The sequence below is a fragment of the Pungitius pungitius genome, chromosome 3, assembly GCF_949316345.1.
Source record: "Pungitius pungitius chromosome 3, fPunPun2.1, whole genome shotgun sequence".
Taxonomy (NCBI): domain Eukaryota; kingdom Metazoa; phylum Chordata; class Actinopteri; order Perciformes; family Gasterosteidae; genus Pungitius; species Pungitius pungitius.
The window spans coordinates 25,312,304-25,337,017 of NC_084902.1; the positions used below are offsets into that span (position 1 = coordinate 25,312,304).

Sequence of the window (24,714 nt, forward strand, 5' to 3'; positions counted from 1 at the left end):
TCAACTTGTGTCATCCATCTGCTCTCATAATTAAAAAATGTGGCATAATAATAACATCAGACGGCTTGATCGACAGTGACTGCAGAGTTGCATCTAATTTGTGGTGATTTGTGCCATTGTCCAAATTGGCATTGACCAGTCACTAGAAATGTCCTAATTGTCTTGCTAATGGAGCTGCTTTCCTCCTGGTCTTCCTGATCACGCTCATTAAAGTCCCAAGTTAACACACTCATAGCTCCTAGCGAGACGACTGCAGCCGTGGCTTGACCTTCTTCTCGTCCAATCCGCAGCCCCTATCCATTTGTCAGATTTTTACGCTTTCCCGGCCCGGCTCCACGCAGCTCATGAATGAATCATTGGCGCACTTTGTTAAAAGTCGACCTGGAAGTGCTCTTGTTTTATATAGCTTTACTATCTGAAGACAACATGCTCTCAACAAGCGGGGGGCACGAACATGAGAGCGTGCACAAGCACACTTTTTATGTTACACATTTTGCAGAGTGCTGATGTTTGCTAAACAAGCACCACGGAAAGCAAAAAAATAACGCGTAAACTGCAAGAGACAACAAAGTTGCTAATTTGCACGCAGAGCTGAAGGGATAACACTGAGGATGCACCAATTTAGATTATTCCAACCATCCATCAGAAAGGGAACAGCTCCAAAATTCACCGGGCTTTTCTTTTGTTTGACTCAGTGATATAGTGATTTAAGTACGTGTTTGGAGTTAACTAGTTAGCTTAATGTTTCTTTTAGGTGTTAACTGTCTTTTAGTAAAGTGTCACTCAGCAAAGTCGTTGGCTTAGAGAGATTTTCGTAACTGTTCACTCAATCTTTTTGGAATGACCAGAACAAAGTGCCAGGGGGGGTAAACGGTCTGGTACAGAAACAGAAAAAAGCTAGAATGAGTTAGAGATGAGTTAGAAAAGTTCCAGGTTGTCACCCAACTAGAAATACAAATTGGATTGGATTTCTAGTTGGGTAACAACTAGTTGGGTTAATAACAGTTATTTTATGAATGGATTTGTCAGACTCAGTCACAGGAAGAAAATGTCTCCATCCTTGATTCCCTTCCCAAAGCTCTGAATGTTTTTGTGGGTTTTTTCCACTCTGAGACATCAATGAGAACAACACCACAACTATTTGAATCACTGAAAAGACATCTGCAGTGATTCAAAGGTCTAGAATTAATCAGCATGCCACCAATCTGCAATGGAAAGCTGAATGCAAATGATGAGTATTTATATGGAAACTTTTTTTAGTCTAAAAACTTAAAAAAAACTGCTAACATCTGGAATGAGTCAACAGCACACTACAGTACAGTACCTACTACACATTTGCAATTACTTATATTTCTCGGTTAGGAACCAAGTTACAAAATCCATATCCTATCAGCTCTAACTGCAGAGGCAGTGAGACACCGCTCTTCTGCTTTTTTAATTATTGCGGGTAAATGTTGCATTTGTCATGTTGCACTGTGCTGCACTGCGCCGCACTAAGTGCTATAAAGACTTTCCTCTGCAAATAGCCGGTTCTCTCAGATCACTCGTCTGACTGCTTTTCTTACAAACACTGACTGGTCCTACTGATGTGGAAACAGGCCCACGGCGTGTGATGATGGAATCAATTAAAAGCTTGCATTAAAAAAAAAAAAAAAACTATACAAAGACATAAAAGTAGGTGAGCGAGGGAGCAGCTTTGGTGAGGGTTTGGCTTCAGGACCACGGACAGATCCACTTCCATTCTACAGCTGTGATCAGTGAACACTGAATCCAGTGTTAACACACAGATAATCTCGATGTGTGAGTGTACCAGAGTAGAACTAGTGGGCTGACACTAAGATGTGGAATTTAATTGCAGGCCGCACCGTTGTGTAGTCTATTAATGGATCCACGCGTAAGCTCAATTTCTCACCAGTCACAAAACAAAACTAAACATTTTCCCTTGTGTTTTCTACAGAACAACACTATCTTGTAAATAAGTTTGTACTGTTGTTACCTGTGGTTTCAGTTCATCACGCCTTCTGGGATCATGTAAGACATGCCAATTTGTGCAAACATTATTTGTTCTATAACCTCATAAAAGTATTTTGCTTTCTGTGTGTTCTTCATATTTGACTGCGGTAATACCCGTATAGAGTTTAATGTTAGTCTATCTTTGGTTGACCATATTCGCGTGATGTAACGTTAATGACGACAAAGCATTGACTACCTCCTTCTATTTGGTTAAAGTCGATTTTTAAAGGTTAGAAAGAGAGCGCGAGAGAGAGTGTGTGTGTGTGTGTGTGCGTGTGTTCATGCATCAATGCTAGCGGCACGTGAAACAATCCAATGTGCGATCACACGACAAACACACTAGAGCCACTGCATTTGTCACTTGGCTGCATTCGCTCCATGTCACCACGCGTGGAGGCAGAAAATACTCCAGCGCGGCGGGAAACATCTGCACCAAACATGGAGGCAAAGCGCCGCGGGGCTGAGAATAGCCCGAGGGCCCAGCTAAATAAGGTTACACAGGGGCACCGTAATCATTCGCTGAATGTGACAACACGTGCCTGGATTCTTCAATCGGAAAAATGGCGGCGGGTAGGAAGGCGAAAGCACGAGGCGTGCAGCGGCGCACAATATGCCACGGATAACCTTGTTGTTTTCACGGAGCACTTTGAGAGTGAAGTGAGAGTGAAGTGCAGGACGATAAAGACACGCCAGGGTTCCAGTGCGGGGCGTGGTGTGTTTGTGTGACCGCGTGGCCCTCTGAAGACACACGGTCGCACGACAACGTGATGCGACAGTATTTGGAGCAGATCTAATCACTCAACAAGCCTCTTTGGCGGACACATGTGTCAGCGAAACGGACGGCGCGATGTCAGCGGGAGCTCATCAATCACGTGCGTCGTCCCTCGGTAATCCTGACACATCGTTTCGATTGTGTTTAGCTCATTTGTCAATCACTCGAAATTCCAGCAATGTAGCGCGGCACTGCACAATTTGATGCTGCGGTTGCATTTTACAAACGAGGACTGGCAAACAAAATGCATACTTTATTAACTGATAACTTAAATGAAGGTCAGATGTGGGGAAAACTTAACTAAAACATGCAAAGAACTGTTCCAGTTTGGGTTTGTTTCCGGTCTTATTTTGTAGTTTCATGTCTCTTGTGTCCCTGGGTTCCACTTCCTGCCTGGTGATTGTCTGCCGTGTCCCTGATTGTTTCCACCTGTGTCTAATCATCTGCACTGTATTTAAGTGTATTTAAGCCCTGTGTGTCTTTTGTCCCTGAATTTTGTCACCCTGTTTTGTGAGTTCCCCTGTCCCTGTTTATTAAAGGACCTTTTGTTTGCAAGTTTGAGTCCTGCCTCCTCCGCCCGTTGTGACAAAAAACAATGCAACTAAATGCAATTTCCCCACATAATGAATGGCAAGGATACGTTAATTCACCATTTCTTTTCTGTCATGCTTCATTCATGTGTTCCACAGTGCCGTATCCTTCCCTTTTGCAACCCAGAGTTGAGTGTGTGAGGGAGAATATGGAATGCAAGATGACGCAAGATATTTTTAACTTTACTTCTGTCCTACAAGGACATAATTGCTAACTGTATGTAGTAAAGCTCAGCCGAAGTGATCAATTATTGAATATGCACTTCCCTGAGAGTTTGACAGCGTTTATAAAACACCCCCATACACTGGTCCCCTCTGTGGAGACATGGTCTGTGGTGACTTTGAGAAACACACACATTTGCATGCAACATCGATGTTATATAACAATACACAGATGCCCAAGTTAGCCACGTGTCCTTGGACTTTCAACACTTCATGGAAGAGAACGTGAACATTTATGTGAAAAGGGAACAGCTGTACGGGTAAATGTTACAAGGATACTTCCACTTCATTCGGTAAATGTACTGGGTGTGTTAAAAATAGCTGTTTTCTGGGGGGGGGGGGGGGAAGCATACAGTAACTTCCTGGAGTCTTTGCTGGTCGCCTGGCATCCCCATATTAACACAACACTGTTTCAGTACTATCTCAAAAGGCAAAAGGGAACAGAGGAGAACCCAAACCCGAATCACGCGGCGCAAAACCAGGCAGCAGAATTCCTCACGGCACATCTAAGACTCCATTTGAGGATCAAAGGAAGTATAGACCATTGGGGGGACAAGACACTGCTGACTGTGTCAGAGTGCAGTTAAAACTTCGGGAAGAAGATCGGCCCGTTGGATGAGTCACCCTGTGACACATGTGAGTGTATTTTTGATGCTTTCTGTTTCAAGACTGCGACAGAGTTCAGCTGAGGGCCGAACGCCGTCACACACACACACACACACACACACACACACACACACACACACACACACACACACACACACACACACACACACACACACACACACACACACACACACACACACACACACACACACACACACACACACACAAAAAAAAAGGACAAGGCATGTTCAACTTCCAGTTTGGTTGCGCTGAGGCGGTGATCCATCCACGAGGCGAAAGCATATGCACCCGTGCGGCAGTAAATAATGCACAGAGAGCGTCTCCGTGCAGAATGCATGAGACATAAACGCGCTTACAGAGAACCACGCGGTGGACGTCAAGTTCTGTTGCGACTTACTTCCCCCACATGGGCAGAATCCCAATACGAGCATGGCTTCCTGCGTCACTGATCGGTACAATGCAGCTGAACTCCACCGCGCTCGGCGGCTGTGAATCGAGGCGTAATTGAGAGACGTCGCTTGTTCCCAGTTATTTGTTTCTCGCAAAGCAGAGTCGAGGGGAGGGGAGGAAGTTCAGGATGGGAACGCAGCAAAATGGGTTTTTGAACATTTGCATAATTGATCAAATTTTGATCTCCCGTCAAAAGCGGATGGTGTGAAGCGCGCCGCTTCAGCCTTTTCAGTATTATCTTGTGCCAGAGACGACTGGAATTATGGGAAGTAAAATGAGGCAATCATAACACAAGAGAATATTAGCGTTCACCCCGGAAATGAATCCCCGCTGTAAGAAGGAAGGGCTGATTAAAGGGTTCCATGTCAGAGCTGCCATCTTTTATAAAAAGGAGATTACAAAACGCATGATTCTGCGGGGCGTGAATCAAAGGGGCACCTGTTGCTTCAGCATTCTTTAGCTCTTTTTAAAAATAAATAATACGAACATCCTCAAACAATCAAAAGTTACATCCGCCTCAGGCTGAGAGATGAGTCATCTATGATTGAAGGAGGAATACACATGAAGCAGACGGATAGGTGAGGAAGGGGGGGGGGGGGTTGTGATGTGATCTCAGACACCGACAGAAACAGCCGGCCATGTGTTCACCCCGCCGGCCCCTCCTGCAGTGATCGCACACCAAATCCCTTAGGAGGATTATCCAGACGCAAATCAAGAAAATCGTCCAACTTTAAGGGTTACGCCGCAGGGAGTGAGGAAGTGAGAGTTAACCCCTTTTCAGGGGGGGCCAGGATTAATGCCGCCCCCCCCCTCGCCGATTGTAGTCTTTATGCTAAGCTAAGCTAACTGTCCTGGCTGAAGCTCCATTCTTGGCATACAGCTGTTGGCTGTGTGGAACTTCTAATCTCACTCTTGTCGAGAGAGTGAATAATTGTAACTCCCATTTCCGCCCTGTACTCGTAAAATTCCCCCCCCCCCTTCCGCTTCGGGCTCTTTTGTAAAGGTCGATGGTGTGATCCGACCTGCTTCCAAAAACATTACGAACTCCGTGAGCCACAAAAGTCCAAATTGAAAATCGGGTGCCCTGATTTTGAAAAGGATATAAAAAAAAATTAAGGTGGGGGGGCACAACTTGTCAGATGGCTCTGTGTGCAATGGAATCTGCCCTCTGAAGTAGCAGCATGTATTTGGCAAAAAGCGGAAGGCAATTTGGCATACGTCGCTGTAATCTGATACTCACAACACAAACAAGTCCTGCTGGCGACTTTCACTGCCAGAATCCGACAAACCCGAAAAGCCAAGAATGTGCCGCCCTACGGACGCCGAAACAGGTCCCCGACCCCGTCTTTATGATGCGTGGAGGAGAGAGACTTCGACCTCCTGGAAACCAAGCCAGGTCGCAAAACATAGTCAAACATCAACAAACGCAACGCAAAGAGGACCACAGAACGTTGAGATTGAATGATTCATTACGATGCATATGAAGGCAATACATTAACCACAATTCCTCATTACGGTTCGCAAAGCAAACTTGGCTTGTGCGGCGTGTGCAAACAGAAGGCTACGATCCCCCATCTGGGGTGCGGGCAACGCGCGGCTAACTTGCCAGGCAGGCAAATACTCTCTTGGCGCCGTTATTCATTCTCGCCATTTTACAGTCTGTCAACAATGAAACAATGTGGATAAGTGGGTGTGGCAAAAAATAAATAAATGGTAAAGCGAAAGGAAGTGGCAGCCAGGAGGGTGCGGGAAGCCCGTCTTATTGCAAATGGAAGCTGTTTATCCAAATCGGAAGTGAAATAAAGACAAAAGTGTCAACCTATGCAAACCTGCCTCTGTGCTGCGGGACTCATCTTTAGTTAAGAGGGAAATATCAATGTTCTCGGTTAAGTGTGATTTTTTGGTAACACTCATTGAAATGAAGTCCAGGAAAAACTTTGTTCATCTCTCATCTTCTGATGTGCTGGAGTAGTTCTAAAACATTAAGGCTGTGCTTCTCAGGCATCGAAAGCATTCAAGAGCACAGCCTGCTGCTTTGGTTTCCTTACATATTTGCATAATTTTGTAATTTGCCTTTTCAAAAAGGCATTTGATAAGGCTTCGCTTGTTCAAAGCAAAGCGGGACAAAGACATAAAGTGACGTCACACAGATGCACATGTTCAAAAGAAGACAAAGAGACATCGGCACCAAGTCCTTCAAATTCGACCACAGACCAAAGTCATATTCAGATAGATGAATGAAGTCGTGCACAAAGAATATTGCCAATGGCGTCAATCTCCTTGAAAAGAAACTTCCTGACCCATGGTTGAAATTCCCCACGCAGGCCCAGGCTCATAACAAAAGTCCCAATGTCTAAGATATCTAAGCACGTACCACAGTTATTTTGAGTGGCTCAAATCTCACCTTGAATACCTTTATAAAACAAAGAAATGTTGTGGAATGGGCTTCCACTGTGAACGCTTCTCCTCGGAGGAAAGGGAGACTCCAGATGCTAACCTCTGAGTGTGTAGCTTTAAGAGATTTGCCTTGAGCCATGTTTAGAGGGCTTAGAGGATGTGGCCACCATGAGTCAGGGATCATGGCAACATGTGTCCACATACGTACACGTGGCGGGGAAAACCACGGCCTCGACTCAGGCCTGTGACTGGTTTGGTTCCACGTGGGAGGAACAGTTTACTTGAAAGGAAATAATCCCTGAATGAAGCGATGTATTTGCCTTTGTTGTGTAACCGTGACACCGGGGCGAGGGAGAGCATCGTGGAGACGGGATTGATGTCGCTCGGGGTAAACTGTTTTAAACCTCTTTTCAACTACTTGGTAGTCTGGCTACGACTCCTCCTGCGGCTCGGCGCCCTCCACTGGATCACCGTGTTCTCCCATCTTTTTCAGCACCCGCTGTCCACCCCCTCTCGTTTCTTCATCTTTGCCACTTGCTCCTCGGACTCTGGGATTGTGCTCCGCCTTATCGTCGCCAATGTCCGCTGAGCCTCAGCTGTGGTCGCCGCGCGCATCTTGGCATCACAGACGCCAACATTTCATGACACCGCTCACATAGAATGGAACCAAGTACATTTACCCACACCAGTGTCGAGTTTTTCAAATGTAATTGTTTTTCAACTTTTTAGGTGAAAACACACAAAGTAAAATTTACTGTCAAGAGCAATTGCTGTCTCTCTTGTTCATGGACACTGTTTACTTGTGGACCCGGCAAAAACAACCTCACTTATTTATTATTATCCGGTGTTTGTCGAGACATTGGAATAGAAGTTAAAAACACGAGACAGTGCCCATGAGAGGCCAGAAGTAAAAGAACACTCACCCAGACAGCTTTGGCATCTTGGAGAAACCAAACATGTCCATGTGGACCCGCTACAGCGCTCTATATGCCAGCGCTCGGATGCTGCACATCAGTATTCTAATCCACATCCAAAAGACGGTCCAGTTTCAACCCCGGATCCATACTGACAGTCAACAAGAGCCTCTGGCACGCAGGATTCAGAGTTGGTGAGAAAACACCTGAGCGCTGTGGTCAAAGTGATCGCCCTTGTTGAATGCCCACGTCCGGTGTGCAGACAATCACATTCCTCCCCCTGTCCACAATTCCACAACTGTGCGTCCCAAAGGGCTGACATGCACGGTGCGGGTCGTCTCCCGCCGCCCCCCTGCCGCCACCTCGCGTCTTTCTCTGGGACGACTCAGCCGTATTTGGCGCTCTCCACCTGGCTCAACCGAGCTGCAATACGCCCCCCGTGTGTGCTCTCCATCCCAGCGCATGGAGTAGTGCAGTGATCCCAGCCGCGGCGAGCAGGGTAGAGGAGAGAGGGGGGGGAGGGAGGTGGGGGTGGAGGAGGGCTGGGAATGGAGAGGGAGAGAGGGAGGGAGGACAGAGCGAGTGGATGACGGATGCTTCCCGTCTCCGGCTTTGCCCTCCGTTCATCTGGTCTGCGGGGGGGCAGAAGAGAGGAGGCAGAAAAATGTGTGTGTGTGTGTGTGTGTGTGTGGGGGGGGGGGGGTTGTATCAAGATAAAAGGTGGAGGGTGCAAGTGCTTTGGTTGTGTTAAGAGGAGGCAACTGGGAGAAACAGAGAAGGAGGAGGAGGGGTGGGTGGGTGGGGGGGGGGGGTGATGAGCAGAGAAAAGCTGACTCGGCGGATGGGAGCGAGACCCTGTCCCTCTGACTCCCCCCCCATCCCGGCTACTTGGTTTTACTAAGTGAGCTTGTGAACATGAACACGCCATCACACAGATGCAACAAAATGTTGAGAATAAAATTTAAATTTTCACACACACACACACACACACACACACACACACACACACACTTCAAAGATGAAAACCGACTTTATTCGGATATTCAGATTTGACAACAACGTTCAAGGACTCCTCTTTCTTTCGCAGCCTGTCATCAAGCCCCCGACAACAAGTCAGAGCCCTGAGCGTGTGTGTGCGTACGTGCGTGCGTGTGTGTGCGCCGCTGCGTGTTGGCTCGGTGCCACAAGCTGCCTTGGACAGAACTCAGTGGCGAGGATAAACTTTAAAGGAACACATCAGAGTTTGTCTCCTTAGCTCCGCGTGCGTTTGGACTCGAGTGGGCGTGTAATCAGAGGAGAGCCGTGTGTTTTTTTTAAAATTCATCTCCCGAGTGAAGGGAGGACATTTGTCTTACTCTCATTAGATCGGCGTTATCGGCGGCCACAGGTAGCAGCAGAGGGTGATGGGGATCCGGTACGGGACAGCTCGTGGGTTGTTTCATCAACTGTTGGCCTGCTGTCCCCGACGGCATCAGACAGTCTTACGTGACGGGAATGCCTCATTCGGATCCGGGCAATTTCCCGGGGGAAAAGCGTGCGGTTTTGGCGGAGTCAGATCAAGACAGTGATGTCTAGCGACATGTGAAACGAGAGAAATGGAAGCAGCCGTCAGCAAGGCGAACGCCACCAGATTTAAGGATTCACGAGAAGTTATTCTGATAGTTCGGGACAGGCGGATCACTATTAATGAGGGCGGGCGTTCCTCCGGGGACTGATGTAAGACTGCAAACTCGATCACATTAAAAGTTTCGACTTTCTGCCAGGACGCATAACATAATGTTCCAACTTAATAAGTATACGGTGCCAGCATCCTGTTTCTGTTACACTCCCGGCAGGGTTGTAGTGGTCGTAGACACTAAATTCTTACAAGCTTTGGGTTTACCAATAATCACAGCATTTATTTTATATATATATATATATATAATATAGTAAGGTCACGGGCAGTTCATAAAGCCAGCCTTCAGAATGTTAATAAATACCACGGGCAGCTCAGGTACATCTCCAATAATCAACATAAAGCTTCTCAGAGGAGAAAGTGATTCCTTAAAAAAACAACACTAAACACATGTATGTGTAAGTGTATGTACGTAAACCGAAGGCGTCATGTCTGTCTCTCAAAGCAGTGGAGGCAGAAAGCAGCGGATTCCCTGTGGGGTGGCTTTGATGCGAAGGGTCTTTGATGACCCTTGTCTTCCCTCAGGCACGCACTGAAGCACACACACCCGTCGCAGAGTGTGAAAGGCCCCGTTGCCCTCTTTCATACGGGTTGAGTCACCTCCCGTCTCAGGGCGAGACGAAACAATCACGACCACTCTTGTCCGTAAGCACATTCAATTTCCTGTCAGAACCTTATTACAGTTCAAAGCAATTTTGGGATATCTAGTTTGGTGAAATTTTTGGATAATAGTCTCCAAGAATCCTTACTGTCAAGCTTTGAGAGAAACTTCCAATTTCATAAATCAAGTTTGTGTTGGATTGGAAGGTTCTTGGAAGAGTGAACATCTTTAAGTTAGGGGGACAACAGACACAAACCAAAATGGCTCATGTGTAATGCATGGGCTGGTCTTTGCTAGCGCATACACACTCTTCCTGTAGTGAACAAATGGTCTTAGTACGCCGACTGTCACTTGATGGGTGAAATGTGAAAGTCTGCCTTCATCCAAAGGTTAAGAGAGCAAAGTAGAATAATGTAGTTAGTGGCTGGAGAAGCAGGGAACGGAACTAACAATTGTTACCCGTTTTAAATAGAGAGTAAAGGTACCTTTAGGTTTAAGAGATTGGACAAAGTGAATGAGGAAGGAGTTGTCTAATTTAAAATTGGCAGGATAAAAAAGGGAGGCAGGGAGCCGCGACAATGGATCTGGGCCGAGTGGCGCAAAGGGCTGAGAGCGGGGAACGAATAACGAAGTGAGCCTCACTGACCTTTCGCCAGGGTCCACAAAGTCCCATTTCATTTTCATGACTCGTTCCACTGAAGGAACGAGTCATCACACTTCCACACGTCCCCGGCCCAACACAACAACAGCGTGCAAGCAGCTTCTCTTGACACACATTCTCTGGTTGCAGAGCAGGACGAGATAAAAAGGAGCGCCTGAGGAGTCGGCGGGCGGCCAATGGCGTTGTAGAGCGGCCGGTAAAAGTGTTTTTTTTTGTTTTTTAGAGAGAGCAGCCGCAATCACAAGAGGTCCTTGAGCACGCGACCATGACTCGCCTACCAAAATGTGATGTGTTTTGTTGGCACACAGCAGCAAAATGGTAGAGAAATCCGGCTTTCTAACTTCCGGTCAGCCGATCCCACAGTTTTCCCTCCGCTTTTACCTTCCTAAATACCGATGTTAAATATGATTTTACAGTTTACAGTCTGCGAGCATGTCGAGCACCCAACCGACGGAACAACGGGTCCTTTTTTGGGGGGGTTATTTCTTTATCTGTCAAGGCTGCTGCCCGATCTCGCCACTCTTTTTCTTTTTACAGTGAGAATAGATAGGAGCGCCGCTCGCGTCCCGCTGCAGGTTTGTGTCTCCGAGAGATAAGCCTCCGTCCGGTGATGAATAACAATACAGCCCAAGGTCGCCATCCAAGTGCGAGCGGCTACGCGCTGCGAGAGGGAGAGAAACACGCGCGCCGCCCCAGCGCTCATCGCATTGGCATTCGGCGCGCAGCCTCAACCTGCCCGCGTGCTGCGTCGCATTTGTATCTATTTTGTCGCCTTCCAGAGAGCAGGATGCTGCATGTCAATCGATACCCATCAAAATAGCATCCTGTAAAGGGATTTCCCCCTAGAGGCTGCTTCAAGAACAGTAAAGTTCATCATGCAGTCAAACGTGCGGCTGATTAGCCAATAACTGGATTCTTTTTGTGGGAAGAGGGGGGGGGGGGGTTCATACATAAATCAACAGCCACTCACTCACTTCTCCTAATTCTGCGAGAGCCCGCCCTATCTGCTACGCCTTTGTGAATTGTGCTTTGATAGACGGGTCGGGTTCACTCCCACCGCTTTGTTTCAATTTAGGAAGAGTGGACATCTCTACGTGGACGAGGGGGAGCCGCAAAAGTGAGGTCCTGCGAGGAAATGGCGCTTTTGGCCACATGGCTATTACATTTTTTTGAAAATTGAACTTCTTCCTCCATACAGGAAACTTGTGAAATTTGTAAAGAAAATGCACTAATAAAGCCACTTATATTCTATAAGTAACAGTGTCCTAACCCGGGCAGCTAACTATCCAGTAAAACAATTGATAAATGTTGATGTATTCAGGTGATTTGACGGTGCTAAAGTAAGCGTCAGCTCCTTACCGTTGAGCCAATTAGCCGTGCGCTGGAATCGCCTTGACCCGGGCAGACGTCCATTGTCATTGTAAACATCATTTTTCGTGGGATTACTTATTGGTTAAACGGACGCAAAAATGACCATGAATGCCGTCAACATATCCGGGCCGAGACAGACTTCTGACCTTTTCCAATAAGATATCCCGCTTCAACACATCCAAATAGCACAATAAAAGCCTCCTCATCAATGACAATGTGTCAATCACAATTAATTATTAGTTATTTAATTTAAAGCTTCCCCATCATCACACTGTAATTTGACACAGTCGCATGCGCGATTTCCCAGCATTCAACAGCGCGGGGCCAGTCGTTCCGGGCCGGCTCCCTGTCATTACAGGGGATAAAGCGGTCGCCGGCCTTCACATGCACACACAGACGCACGCACACACACACACACACACACACACACAGACACACGCACACACACACACACACACACACACACACACACACACACACACACACACACACACACACACACACACACACACACACACAGCAACTTTGTGTGACTCGTCTAAACAACGAGATCATAGAATTTCATTCCCATCCGCCTTTAATCCAACCGGCAATCTCTCTTTCTCCCTTTTCCTTATGAGACAGGCTTAATCTGATAGGGCAGACAACGCTACAGCGAGGGGGGGGGGGGGGGTGAGAAAGAGGAGGACAGGACAGAATACAGCAAGTGAGAACTAGAGAGGCGTATGTAGGGAGACCGGGGGGGGGGGGGAGAAGATGGAGATTCAAGTGAGCGGCAGTGAGACAAAAGCGTGACACGGGGGTTGATGGATTGGGGGGGAAGAGACTGAGGGGCTAAAGAGATGGGAAAGGGTAAGTGGATTCACCACGTTGGACACGTGTAGTTACATTATGCTATTCAAGATTGGGAACGAGATTGTATCTAATCCACTGTACCTGACGCCGATCAAGTGCAATTTCCAAAATCTGCCCTTGCTTTGAAACATGATGGGCACACAGGTTGAGGCTTTCACGTTATGGTCCATACATGCAAGGACAGAAAATGCCACGGCAACGTATGAAATATTTTGTTTGCGCGAGTTCATCTCTGGTCAAAAACAAAGCGCTCGTTGGTGCTCCTTGAGATGCTTTTCTTTCTGATATTCTCCCAGAGCTTTTTTATCTGCCTCACATTCCTGCACTGCATCGCATCGCGTCGGACGCACAGAACCTGTTTATTGCTCCATGTGGGTCTAAACAAACGCCCCTCTCTTGGCGTGCCTCCTGCTCTCGGCCCACTAAATGTCCCTCATCCATAATGCCTGCAGATGTGCAGAGCTTGTCGGAGACACCTGGGAGATAAGGACGAGTCAGCTCACTGCATGTTAATAAGCTGCTGGCCGCCCCGCCCCCTGAGCTGTTCTACTGCGGGCTTCTCCACAGACATCTATTTATCTCCTACTATAAAAATGAATGACGGTGAAACAACAAGCCCAAGGCAACAGATTGTTTTATCGTGATTAAAAGCAGTGTATTGTACACTTTTATTATAGAAGTACTGCTATATAAACAAAAGTGCAATAACATTTCTTTTTAAAGAAGGGGCTATTCTCTTTGCACAGTAGCAGTTAAAATATTTCCTGTAAACCTCAACTCCAAAATATAAACCAAAGTTATTTGCCACTGGCAGGCTATTAACTCTTGATCATAACATTATAAGAGGCAAGTTAACAATTCTATATCAGCAGAACCTGATCAGGTAATCTATTGATGATCTTGGTTCAGTATTAAGTGTCCCTGTTGGACTGAGGTGAATTGTTTTAGCACTAAGGACACAGCTGGGCTTTACTGTGGAGGGTTTACTTACTCTGTGAAAAACCAGTGAGCAACGGACTTTCAAAATAAGAACAATTTCAAGCGCGATAAAAGTGCTTTCTAATTGATTTGATTACGCGTTAACCTGACAACCATCGAAATAACCTGTCACAGCAAATGGAGAATCAAACAGGAATGAGATAATATTGAACATTTTAACAACCGGTGGACAAGCTTCTGCTCAGTGCACGTAGAGACCAAGTGGGACTGCCAGTCCAAACGATTCCAGACATCGATGGGCAGAATTCCCGGTGATGAGAGAAACAAAGTCAGAGTCAGAGCAATGACGTAACTGTTGTGTGCAGTTACGCCATAAATAACATTGTCCTTTTCCCTGGAACAGAAGCTGAGAGGCGTCATTGGGACATTTTCTGCGTTGCACTTTTGAAGCCCTTTTATTTGCGCTGGATGCTACACTGTGGCAGGATAAATGATGGAAACTCTCCAAAAGGGGTTACATCAGAAACTCTTGAGACGCTTCCAGTCCGAGCATGCAGAGGTGCTGACAACAAACTGGAAGGAGGCTTACCAATGCATGCATTGTTAGTACACGCTTTGCATTGTTACATATCTAAAGAAACGGTGTGAGACCTTCTCAAATTCGGGGTTATCACTACCTGGGATGACTTCATACCACCTCAAAGTGAGCAGCCGTACAGTTAAATCCACACACAGCCCAAGCAGGGTGCAAAGGGAAAGGAGAGCCACACCTTATGGCTGAATTTTGCAGGCAGATATGTTTCAGTAAATCCCAGCGCCTGTTAATGAATGCAGATCTGGAGACCCGGCTGTAAAAGGCCTCAGACGATGTGCAGTCCTGCTGCTGGCTCGCTGACAAAGAGTTTGCACGGCGTTCTGAATGCTAATACAGCAAAACGGAAATTGCGTAATCGTTCCAGCAGATTCCTGCAATAAAGCCCAAGCTGCCAATTCAAATTCAAAGCCACTCGACATTAAGAAAATAGAACCATCAGAACTCTGATTGACACGAAAGCTAATGTAGTTAGAGGCATTAACAATAATCCAAATCTCCTTTATCTGTTGTAATGATTTAACAGGGGTACACGACTTGGGACATATGCACGTGGCTTTTAGACCTGGTTGAATGAGTCATCAAAGGTCAGCTCCTCTGACATTTACGATAGTTCACAGACTTGTTTGCAAACAGACAATGGATTTGCACCACAAATCCACACTGTGCACAACGCAGTTACACGTGGAAATCCCCCACGTCCACACTCACAGTGCCATCACCCCGGCTATTGCATCTGTGTGGTACTCGGGGAGAGATTATCGTCATCTGCGTCCAGTTGCTTGTGCGCGGACAACAACGGGGCCCAGTAGATGCAAAAGTACAACAACGAATCGACCGAGAGTAACAGGCAAACACCCGGCGGATGCCTTGTCGATACCTGCCAGGGTAACAAGCAGGGTCCCTGGCTGCTAGTGTGCTGCTGAGCGGTGGCGGTCAACCGTGTGGTCAGCCGTGTCTAGTTAAGTTAACCCTTTACTTCTTTACAGGACACAAACACATGTGTCAGCACAACTCCAGCAGGGTTTACAGTAGATTCAATACACTTTGTGGTGCAAGGCAGGAGGCTACGTGATACGAATTCAAGCAAACTCCTGTGATAGGGAAGGAAAGAAATTAACTAATGGAAGTGCTGGGTAGCTGCTGCATGACCTCGGCAAATTGTCAACAATTTCACAAGAAAGTTCAGATCCGCCACATTCGGTATGCTGTACAGCAGCACGTAATGTACTAGACATTCTCTATCAGATCAGATTAACGGTTCAGAAGCTGACACCACATTTTATGCGGGGCGGGGGCACATTTTCTAAGTCCTCTTTTCGGGAAGCAGAAATATGTAAAAGTCTGAACGTTCGGTGAGCTGTCAAAACGTTGCTATGTTGTCGTTTATGAGTTTTGAGCGATTTCTGCCGACAACAAAGCCTGATTACAGTTTGGTGTACCTCAGGGTTCCAGTCATGGACCACTATTGATTGTTCTTCAAAAAATATAACTACACATGTCCAAGATGGTGTCTGTAACAACAACACAACTAGTGCAACAACATTGGTGTTAACTTCATTATTTTTAATTGTAAAATGACATATCGCAACAATCAATAATCTTATAATCTGTTAACGTTTTATTCTACCTCCATTATTAACATATTTGTTTGTGAGAGTTTGTCAATTACATGTACTTATTTAATAAAGAAGATTTCAATATTTATGTTTAGTTTCCAGCCTTGTGCAGAATGAAAGAGAAAAGCTACACAGTAGGCTCAGTGGGCTTCACATGTCACTCATTCTGTTGCTGCTGAGTCAACATTCCAATATTTTGAATATCAGTGATTTGGAAACCAGGAACAGCAGGTGGAGAGATTGAAAAATAAATAAATCAGTCCACGGCGGCCTGTCTGTCTGCCTGGGCGACAGACACAGCAGAGTTTGAATCAAATTTCATTTGTCCGCTTTCTGGGCCACATGTTTGCTGGCCATTGACCTATCGCCTCGTTGCTGTAATCCTTCAACAATGATGCTGCGATCTGGCGCTTCCTTAATGACACAGATGTGTAGGTTTTTTATGTTTAGGTAGAAAAAAAAAACCAAAACAAGACCGGAAGAGAGAGACTTTTGTGCCACAAAACAGAACTCTGAATCTTTAACATTGAGACACAAGTGTTTGAGTGTGACAACTCTTGAGTTAGACTCAGCTGAGTCGACTACTTTCCAGTTGAGCTTTTTAATCTGTCCTTGTACCCCCGGTTGGAAATCAGTGCTAGGCTTTATGGGATGGCGAAAAATAATTTCGCCGAGGAGTCAATCACATGATTCGAATGTGTGCGTGTGTGTGTGTGTGTAGGCTTTATATGTGGATTACCACTCCAAATGACAATCGGTAAACACACACTCGAATGTTGAGCAGTCGATGGTAAGACAAAATAATTTCTGAACATGCAGTGCATAATATATCTGCAAAAGTAATAAAATGTTAAGACCACACCTCTCTCACACACACACACACATTCTCTCAGCAGCCAGCCAGCTAAACCCCCTCAATCCATGATGTAATCTCTAAGTGTGTTCAGTAATTACAAGGTCCTGGATTCCTCCGCTGCTTGGAGCTACCTCGGCCTTATGTAACCAACGACTCACGTGCTGCAATTCACTGAGCAAGATTACAATAGGACTGCTTTAAAGGCCAAGACAAGAGAGTCGGCCATTAAGTCCACCAACTTGCTCAGATCAGTTATGGCGATAGTCAAGAGACAAAGGAAAAACACGTGGGGGGGGGGGCAGTCAGTCAGGTTCATCTGGATTTTAACCACATCAATAAAATTGATCTTATTAAAACACTAAAGATCAGAGGGGAGAGGCCTCTCAATTTGTGGCTGCCAAGTTGCATCCCATTAACTTCCATTTGATTGATGGATGTTGCACAGTTGAGCTTTAGCCCGTAACACCCACACGTCCCATTAAAAGGAAAGCAAATAGTTCCGCGGTAAAACTTCTCCAGAAAGAAACGGCTGTGTAATTAATAATAATTAATAAACCAGATAAAGGAGATGGATGCAATTTTACGTTGACCAAGTGCATCGTCGGAATACGGCTTATTTTAATACATCAATAAAAATGACTGAAATAAACTGAAATAAAAATGATTTGGATACTCTATACACTCTACTTTATACACTCGCATCAGACACGGTGCAGAGCTCACTTTGGAAGAACAGTAAAAATGCATAAACCTGATCCCCCAAACATTTCAGCTCCACAACTTGTTTCAAATGGAGAAAAAAAACAGACATTGGTATTGAAAGATCAATAATGGATACAAGAGGCCGGAAGCAGCACAACTATTCAGAAAGAATCCTTGACTTTAACAAGCTTCAACCACCAAGCTGTAACCGAGCTTAATCAACAAAGCCCTCGCATAAAGAGCTTTGTTATGCTTATTAAGAAAGTACTGAAAGCCTGGAAATGTATCTCGACTACTCGAGATTCTACTTTGAAAAATGGGTGCAACGTGGCGATGACTCGCCGTCCGTCCAAACCACCACGCCGAGCAAACCCAACAAAGCAGAGCTGAGCGACCACCGGAACTTACTGGAAAGCGGTCAACGTCCCCAGTTCGTCATCGTCGTCGCACGGCTCCATCCTGTCGGCCGGCCCGGACTGATGAGGGAGTGAGCGGGTGGAGAGAGTGGGATGGACGCCCCCGGCCCCACCACCACCAGAAGGCTCAGAGCGTCGGAGAAACAGCTCCCGTCCCGGCGCCTGAGTCCAACTCCACTAAAAAAATGAAAAAAATCCACTTCCTCTGAATCTCTTGAAAAAAAAAAATCCCCAAACTCAATTCTCTGTGTGTGTTTGTGTGCATGTGTGTGTGTGTGTGTGTGTGTGTGTTTGAGTTATTTTTTTTCATTCCTAGCTTGGTGCCAAATGTTCCAGCTTAGCACCGCTGTGCAGCACCGCTGGTGATGGATTTAGCCGGGGCATCTGGGCCAGCAGGGATAAACTCCATTCACTCACTCTCACACACACACACACACACACACACACACAGGCATAAATGCACAGACACCGGCGCACACACATGCATGCATGCAGCAGAGTGTCATGCGGTGTGTGAGTGCGAGGGACATGGTGGGAAAAACCTCCCCCACGCGGCATCACCCGCGGGGGATGACAAGATGTGTGAGAAACCGTGTGTCTGGCACACTCGCACAAACACACAGTCCCCGCCGACACACACTCGCACACAGACACACACTCACACACACACACACACACACACACAGCTTGTTCGCAGAGCAGGCGGATCAATGCATGAACAGATGTGTGCCAACTTCAGAGCTGCTACTAAGCACAGACATCAGCAGCTGTACTTACAACGAGCATGTGTGCGAGTCTGTTCCCTCAGACACAAAGATGCCTGAAGCCAACCCTTCAACCCCAGCGAGGGCGTGCGCTCCCGTAAGCGTGCTACATGTGGCCGTGCGTACACGCATGTGAGCGGCACGGGCATCGATGCCCGGGACATCTCCCTCCTGCCGGAGCAGGCGGAGGTCAGCCGCGTCCCCGGGCGTCCAGCGGGCAGAGAGAGATTAACAAAAAACAATAACGTATGCACAACGGAAGGAGGAGGCACCCTGCCCATTTTTTTTTTTCTCTCTCGGGGGTCGGAGTGAGGAACACACACACACTGACAAATGGCCGACCGCACACTCAGCGCTGACTGGTGTGTGTGTGCGGTGGGAGATTTCAGGCCCCGGCTTGAAAAGACAGAACCGAATGCACGTTTTAAAGCGTGATCAAAGAAGGCAGCCGGGATCTAATCTGCTTTCTTCAGTCGGGATGTTACTGCCCGGGACAGAGAGCGCCCAGCACCCAGGGCTCGGGCCTGAGAAGGCACCAGAAGAAGAAGTCACAAAGGACACATTCGACGACAGTGAGATGCCGGGAACCACTGCTCAGCCTGTGAGACGCCTAATCAAATACAACGTCTGTGATAGAGAGCCCTGTTTGGATCAAACCAAGTAGCTACAATCGACGCTCAACTGGTCGAGCCAGCCGGTGGAAAGTGCTGCCTGTGTGACCCCCCCCCCTCAGATTTACAACCGCGTGTCCTCTGGCGTCGACCGGTTTGCGGGGGCGAGAGTATCATTCTTTTGACAGCCAAACCCCGCCTGTGTGTATTGCAGTTTATTGGTGTTACCAAACGCTAAAGGATGAACGATATAACGCACGCTCTGCACATTCCAGTTCAGAGGAGGCCGGCGGCTCCATTTGCTACTGAGATGCCACCTGGCACTGACGCTGGGCCAAGTAGCTATCTATAAATATGTCTACAGGGACGTGACTTTGGGTTTGTACACACTCTTGACCCCTGTGTGTCCACCTCTGAATACAGCACAATAAAGAAAGAAAAAATCATGTTGAATGAATCATCTGCTGAAAGGATATATTGTGTTTGTGTGACCTCAGCTACACGCCTATTTTATAAATGAACTCTTTCGTTTAGTCATGAGTTTTACAAATTACTTCTATAATTTAATTTAGAAATGTGATACATATCCACCCACATTATAAATAAATGTTTTGGCTCGTCCCGCCTTAAACGTTTTGGAATTAAAGTGAGGTTAAGGTGACAATGAAGATTAAAATGAGGTCGTATGAATATAAAAATGAGAATAAGCTCCCAACCGCCAAGAGACACATGCAGATCTTTGTGTGTGTGCGTGTGTGTGTGTGTGTTGTACACGTATGTCATGCTACTCCTGGCCAAATATCTGCCCCTCCATCGTGTCCATCTGGAGGCTTTGTAGACTTTATGTAACCGTGTGTGCTTACTGGGAAAAGCAAGCCAAAGGGTCTCCAAAGTAAAAGGCACTCCACTCTATTTTATATCAGAGGTGGTGACTCATTTGTGTAAAATAAAAAAAGATAATACATTCCAAGTGCAGGGACTTAATCGGCAAATTGCAACGTCATCCCGACTCTGAACAAAAGCAATAACCCGTCATTAATTCCTATCATTCTTATCGCTAGCATCTCATTCACAGCTGGTGGATTGGATGGAACAGACGGCTCACTCCCGAGAGCCAAAAGTCCTGTTTCATTAAAAAGAGAATAGAGATTCATCCTCTCTTTAATTACCCCCCCCGCCCCCCGCTCCTATCAGTATTAATAGACCGGGAATTAACTGACCCGGTCCACCGGTTGACCGGGACAGAAAACCTGCTGCCTCTGAAAAGTGCGCCTCACTTTCTCCGTATGGTGGAGTCCACCGCGTTTCTCCCCGTCCAATTACTGCTCAAAGGTCAACATTTCATCAAAACGCAGCAGCACCTCTAATTTTGAACGATCCTTGCATGCTTCATGTCATTTCCTTTATTTTATCTGGTCGTTTACACGACTCAATTAAAGGTCGACGGGTCGCGCTCGAAATGTGGAGATGACAACACTGGAGATTTAGACATATGGGCACTAGGTTTCAGTAAAATACATGCTTTCCTTTCACACCTCATTACTTCTCCAAGGTTCCCTCTGTGCTCTGCCTGGGCTGCTTCCAGTCCGACCAATCAATCAATATACATTTTTCAGCCAAGTCCATACATGGTTTAACGAGGTTACCGTGTAGCCATGGTGATGGCGTAACTACGCAGTAATTCAGAAAAAGAGCCGACTGCTCCAAAGGGCCGTCTCGTAGCTCTTTCCAGAGATTATAAATCTTTGATCTTTGAACCCGGGGAAAAGCGACAACACAGCTGTGTTTGTGTGAAATCTCCTTTCTTTCTCTGTAGCTCCACAGTTCTCACCAACCTATTGCTAAAATTGCCTCTTGGTTGTTTGGCACTGGCAAGGTATCACATTCAGGAGAATGGTACAGACGGACGACCCGAAAAACACGCCCTGAGGACCTGCTACATCAAACGTAAACATCAACTATGTGAATCGTGTCTTTTTGAATAAATCCTGACTGGGAAAGACGCTGTCTGTGGGTTTAGGCGGTGGCCATCCTTCAGGCTGATCACACCAAAGCATGACTTCAAATCCGCTCAAACGTTATGTCCAAACCGCAGAGCTGGGGAGAAGTAGAAAATGCGGTTACCGCATGAGGAAAATTGGTGGGAGGGTTCGGCTCAGAGCGCCTCCAACCGACTGTGAAAATGTCTGTCTGCCACACTCTGCGCCTGCCTGGCGAGATAGAAACGGACCCCCCTCCCACAACTCTGCAGACGACCCCAACATTTGCAGCCTCTGCCTCGGAAGAAATGAGGCACAGATTGCGCTGGAATACGGAGACGGTGCAATATTATCGACTGGATATGTGAACCTAAAATATGGACCGAAGCGAAGGAATGAGTTGAATCATTATGGAAACGGCAGACGGGACCCGATTAAACAGAATGTAAAAACCTCATCCTACCTCCTAACTCTAACTAACGCCTCTCTGCCCGACTGTGTCCTGATGCTCCGGGCTGCCACCAGCACGGGGGGGGCAGGCCCCAACCAAACCAATGACCACAGTTTGCTGCAAAATGACTTCAGTGACAAATGGAGACACAGAAAAAACTGCACTAAAAGAAAACTGTACTAAAGAGAAATGATGAAAGGTGGGAACCTGGGGGAGAGGGTCCAAGAGAGAGACGATGGGGTAAAGTGATGAATCTAGTTTCATTCCTCCTGACTTTTTAGCTCCCACTATGGTATGATTCCCAGGGCTGTTTTTTTATTATCCTGCCCCCCTCTCTTTTATTTACAAAAGTGGCAAAAGCAGTAAGTCAATGGAGCAGTAATATTCATAAATGGATATTATATTATCATTATTCTCCCGTGAGTCAACCGGTCTTGTCCCAGATGGCCCAATCACAGCTAAGCTCCCCTAAATGTGCCAGCCAATAGGGCTTTAGCGCGCTGACCGCCATAACCATTTTAAGACTTTAAATACGGCAGAAGAACATTAACTGTTGAGGCAGAGATGAGCGCGTGTGAGAAGAGGGCGCAAATACGAGGAGGAGGAGACCTGACGGAGGCAGATTAGCTTAGCTTAGCTTAGCAGAGACACTGAAAGTGACAGTGGAGTTGGTTCCAAAACAAAGCACAAAATTCTTCCAAATGTAAATATTGTGTCGTACATCCTATAAATGTCGTACTTGGACACGGGCGTTATCGAGAGTTAGCGCAACGATGTGTTTTTCTCCACACCTGAATAAGACAAAAAGAAGAGCCCCCCGACATTTGAACTGAGAGAGAGAAGGATAAATCAGAGCAAAACACATTCATATTCCACCGCTTCACAAGTTGAACCCGTCCTCGTAAGGATGGTGCAAGGTCGGTGGAGTCTGGTTGATGACTCCAAATGTCACTGGGACCACTTCGCAAGCTCAAAAAAGAATGCTTAAGTGCTCGATTGCATTGGCGGGTTTAATGAAAACATATTGATCACCCTTCTAAGTTAACAAGGAACCCATTATATTACTTTGTAGTCTAAAGCAGTGTAATAAATGACACAGAAGTGATGTTTTAAGGGCATAGTCTGCTGAAACCTGAACAAATCGTGGAGAATAGTATTAGTTTGAATGGATCACAAACGACTTAAGTGACGTATTAAAACAATGGGCTTACTCATCACTCCCGAGAAATGACGTCTCCCTCCAAGCAACCTGCCTGTGTCGCGCCTCAGAAGACACCTTGACGGAAGAGGACTTCTTCTGCTGCTCCTCGAAGGTGTTGGGGCCGCCGGGGGTCGAGACTTGGTCGGAGCTGACTGACGTGAGGTCAGTGCTCAGGTCACACGATGTCCAAGAACAGTCCGAGGAGCTGGTGTCCACCCTCTCCTCACGCAATCCATGTCCTAAGTCCATGGCGCGGGAAGGAAAGCGGAGAGAGGACAAGACAGCTGGAGAAGGACAGAGGAATGTGACGGAGAGGCAGGAGATCAATGCGTCAAACGATGTCTTGATGAAGCAAAAGCCAAGGGTGGACTTAAAGAGGAGGGGAGCACACAAAACACTTCAACATGAGATACTGGAACGGAAGGAGACAACGTCTGCTCACTCCTCCTCGCCAAAAGCTTTTGACCCTGTTCCCGTCCGCCTCAGAAGAGTTCTGAAGAGAGCGACGAGAGGGAGACAAAGAGACCAATCAGAGGGGAAACACAACTAAAGAGATGGCGTTATGGATGTGAAGGAGGGCGGGGAGCACCGAAGGACTGAAGAGTAAGCCAGCCTGCGATTGGAAAGATAAGAACCCAAAGGCTGCACGTGGAAGCCGAGGTGAGCACAAAAAAAGGGAAATCAGGTGAAAGGTGCAGGGCAGCAGCACTTATGAGCTGATGGCTCGCATCTCATTGCATCCCATCACGCCCCCCCCCCCCCCATCACTACAATTGAATCATGTGGTAAGCGGATCGTGGCAGGAAATCGATGGGAGATGCACGGAGCGGGTTGTACCGGTGGCTTCCGTGGCTACATGATAGCAGCAGGAAGGAGAGTGCAGTCTTGGGTTGCAGTGAGGGGCAGTTTATTACAAGAAGTCTGAGCCGGTCCAAATACAATTATGGCTCACCACTAAGGCCTATAAGGGCCTCTGAAACAGGAAAATCAGGTAAGCCGGGCCTCCCAGAGGTACGCTGGTAAAGACTTGGGAGCGTGGTTCTGCAGGCGGTACAGATCACTGGATTCGGGGCCGTTCTTGTGGGCACCTTTGGGTAAACAGCACCAGAAGCTCGGCAAACATATCAGACCTGTAATGTACTTGCACAATTGGATATACTTAATATGGTTTATAAAAAAAAAAAAACTACATGGGTTGAGGAAAATACCGTTGCTTTGGGTCAAGATCACTGGCGGCTGGTGGAAAATGTTCTGTGGAAGGCTATCGAATCAATTTGAGCAAACATCACAGGTTGATTTAATGCAAAACAATTAAGGTATCATTTACAGTTTACAGTGAAATATTTGATATTTATTTATAACATCAAAAAACCCAGTGAATAATACTTTTGTCACCCTCACCAATTCAGTTTAATATGCTACCCGCTGCAATTCCT

General features: G+C 46.7%; 1 protein-coding gene across 5 annotated transcripts in view; it reads right to left on the bottom strand.

Moving 5' to 3' along the window:
- The window catches only part of LOC119212993 (FERM and PDZ domain-containing protein 4-like), a 45,739-nt gene extending 21,728 nt beyond the window's left edge, over nt 1–24,011 (bottom strand). For 3 of the 5 annotated variants that reach the window (XM_037463946.2, XM_037463936.2, XM_062561402.1), the window contains exon 1: nt 23,289–24,011. In XM_037463946.2, the coding sequence (XP_037319843.2) occupies nt 23,289–23,527 (239 nt within the window). In that variant the 5' untranslated portion in view covers nt 23,528–24,011. Of the gene's footprint in view, nt 1–7,994; nt 8,483–18,264; nt 18,570–23,288 lie in introns of those variants that run through there. The other 2 variants (XM_037463952.2, XM_037463962.2) reach the window with 2 other exon arrangements.
- Nucleotides 24,012–24,714: the final 703 nt, after the last annotated feature.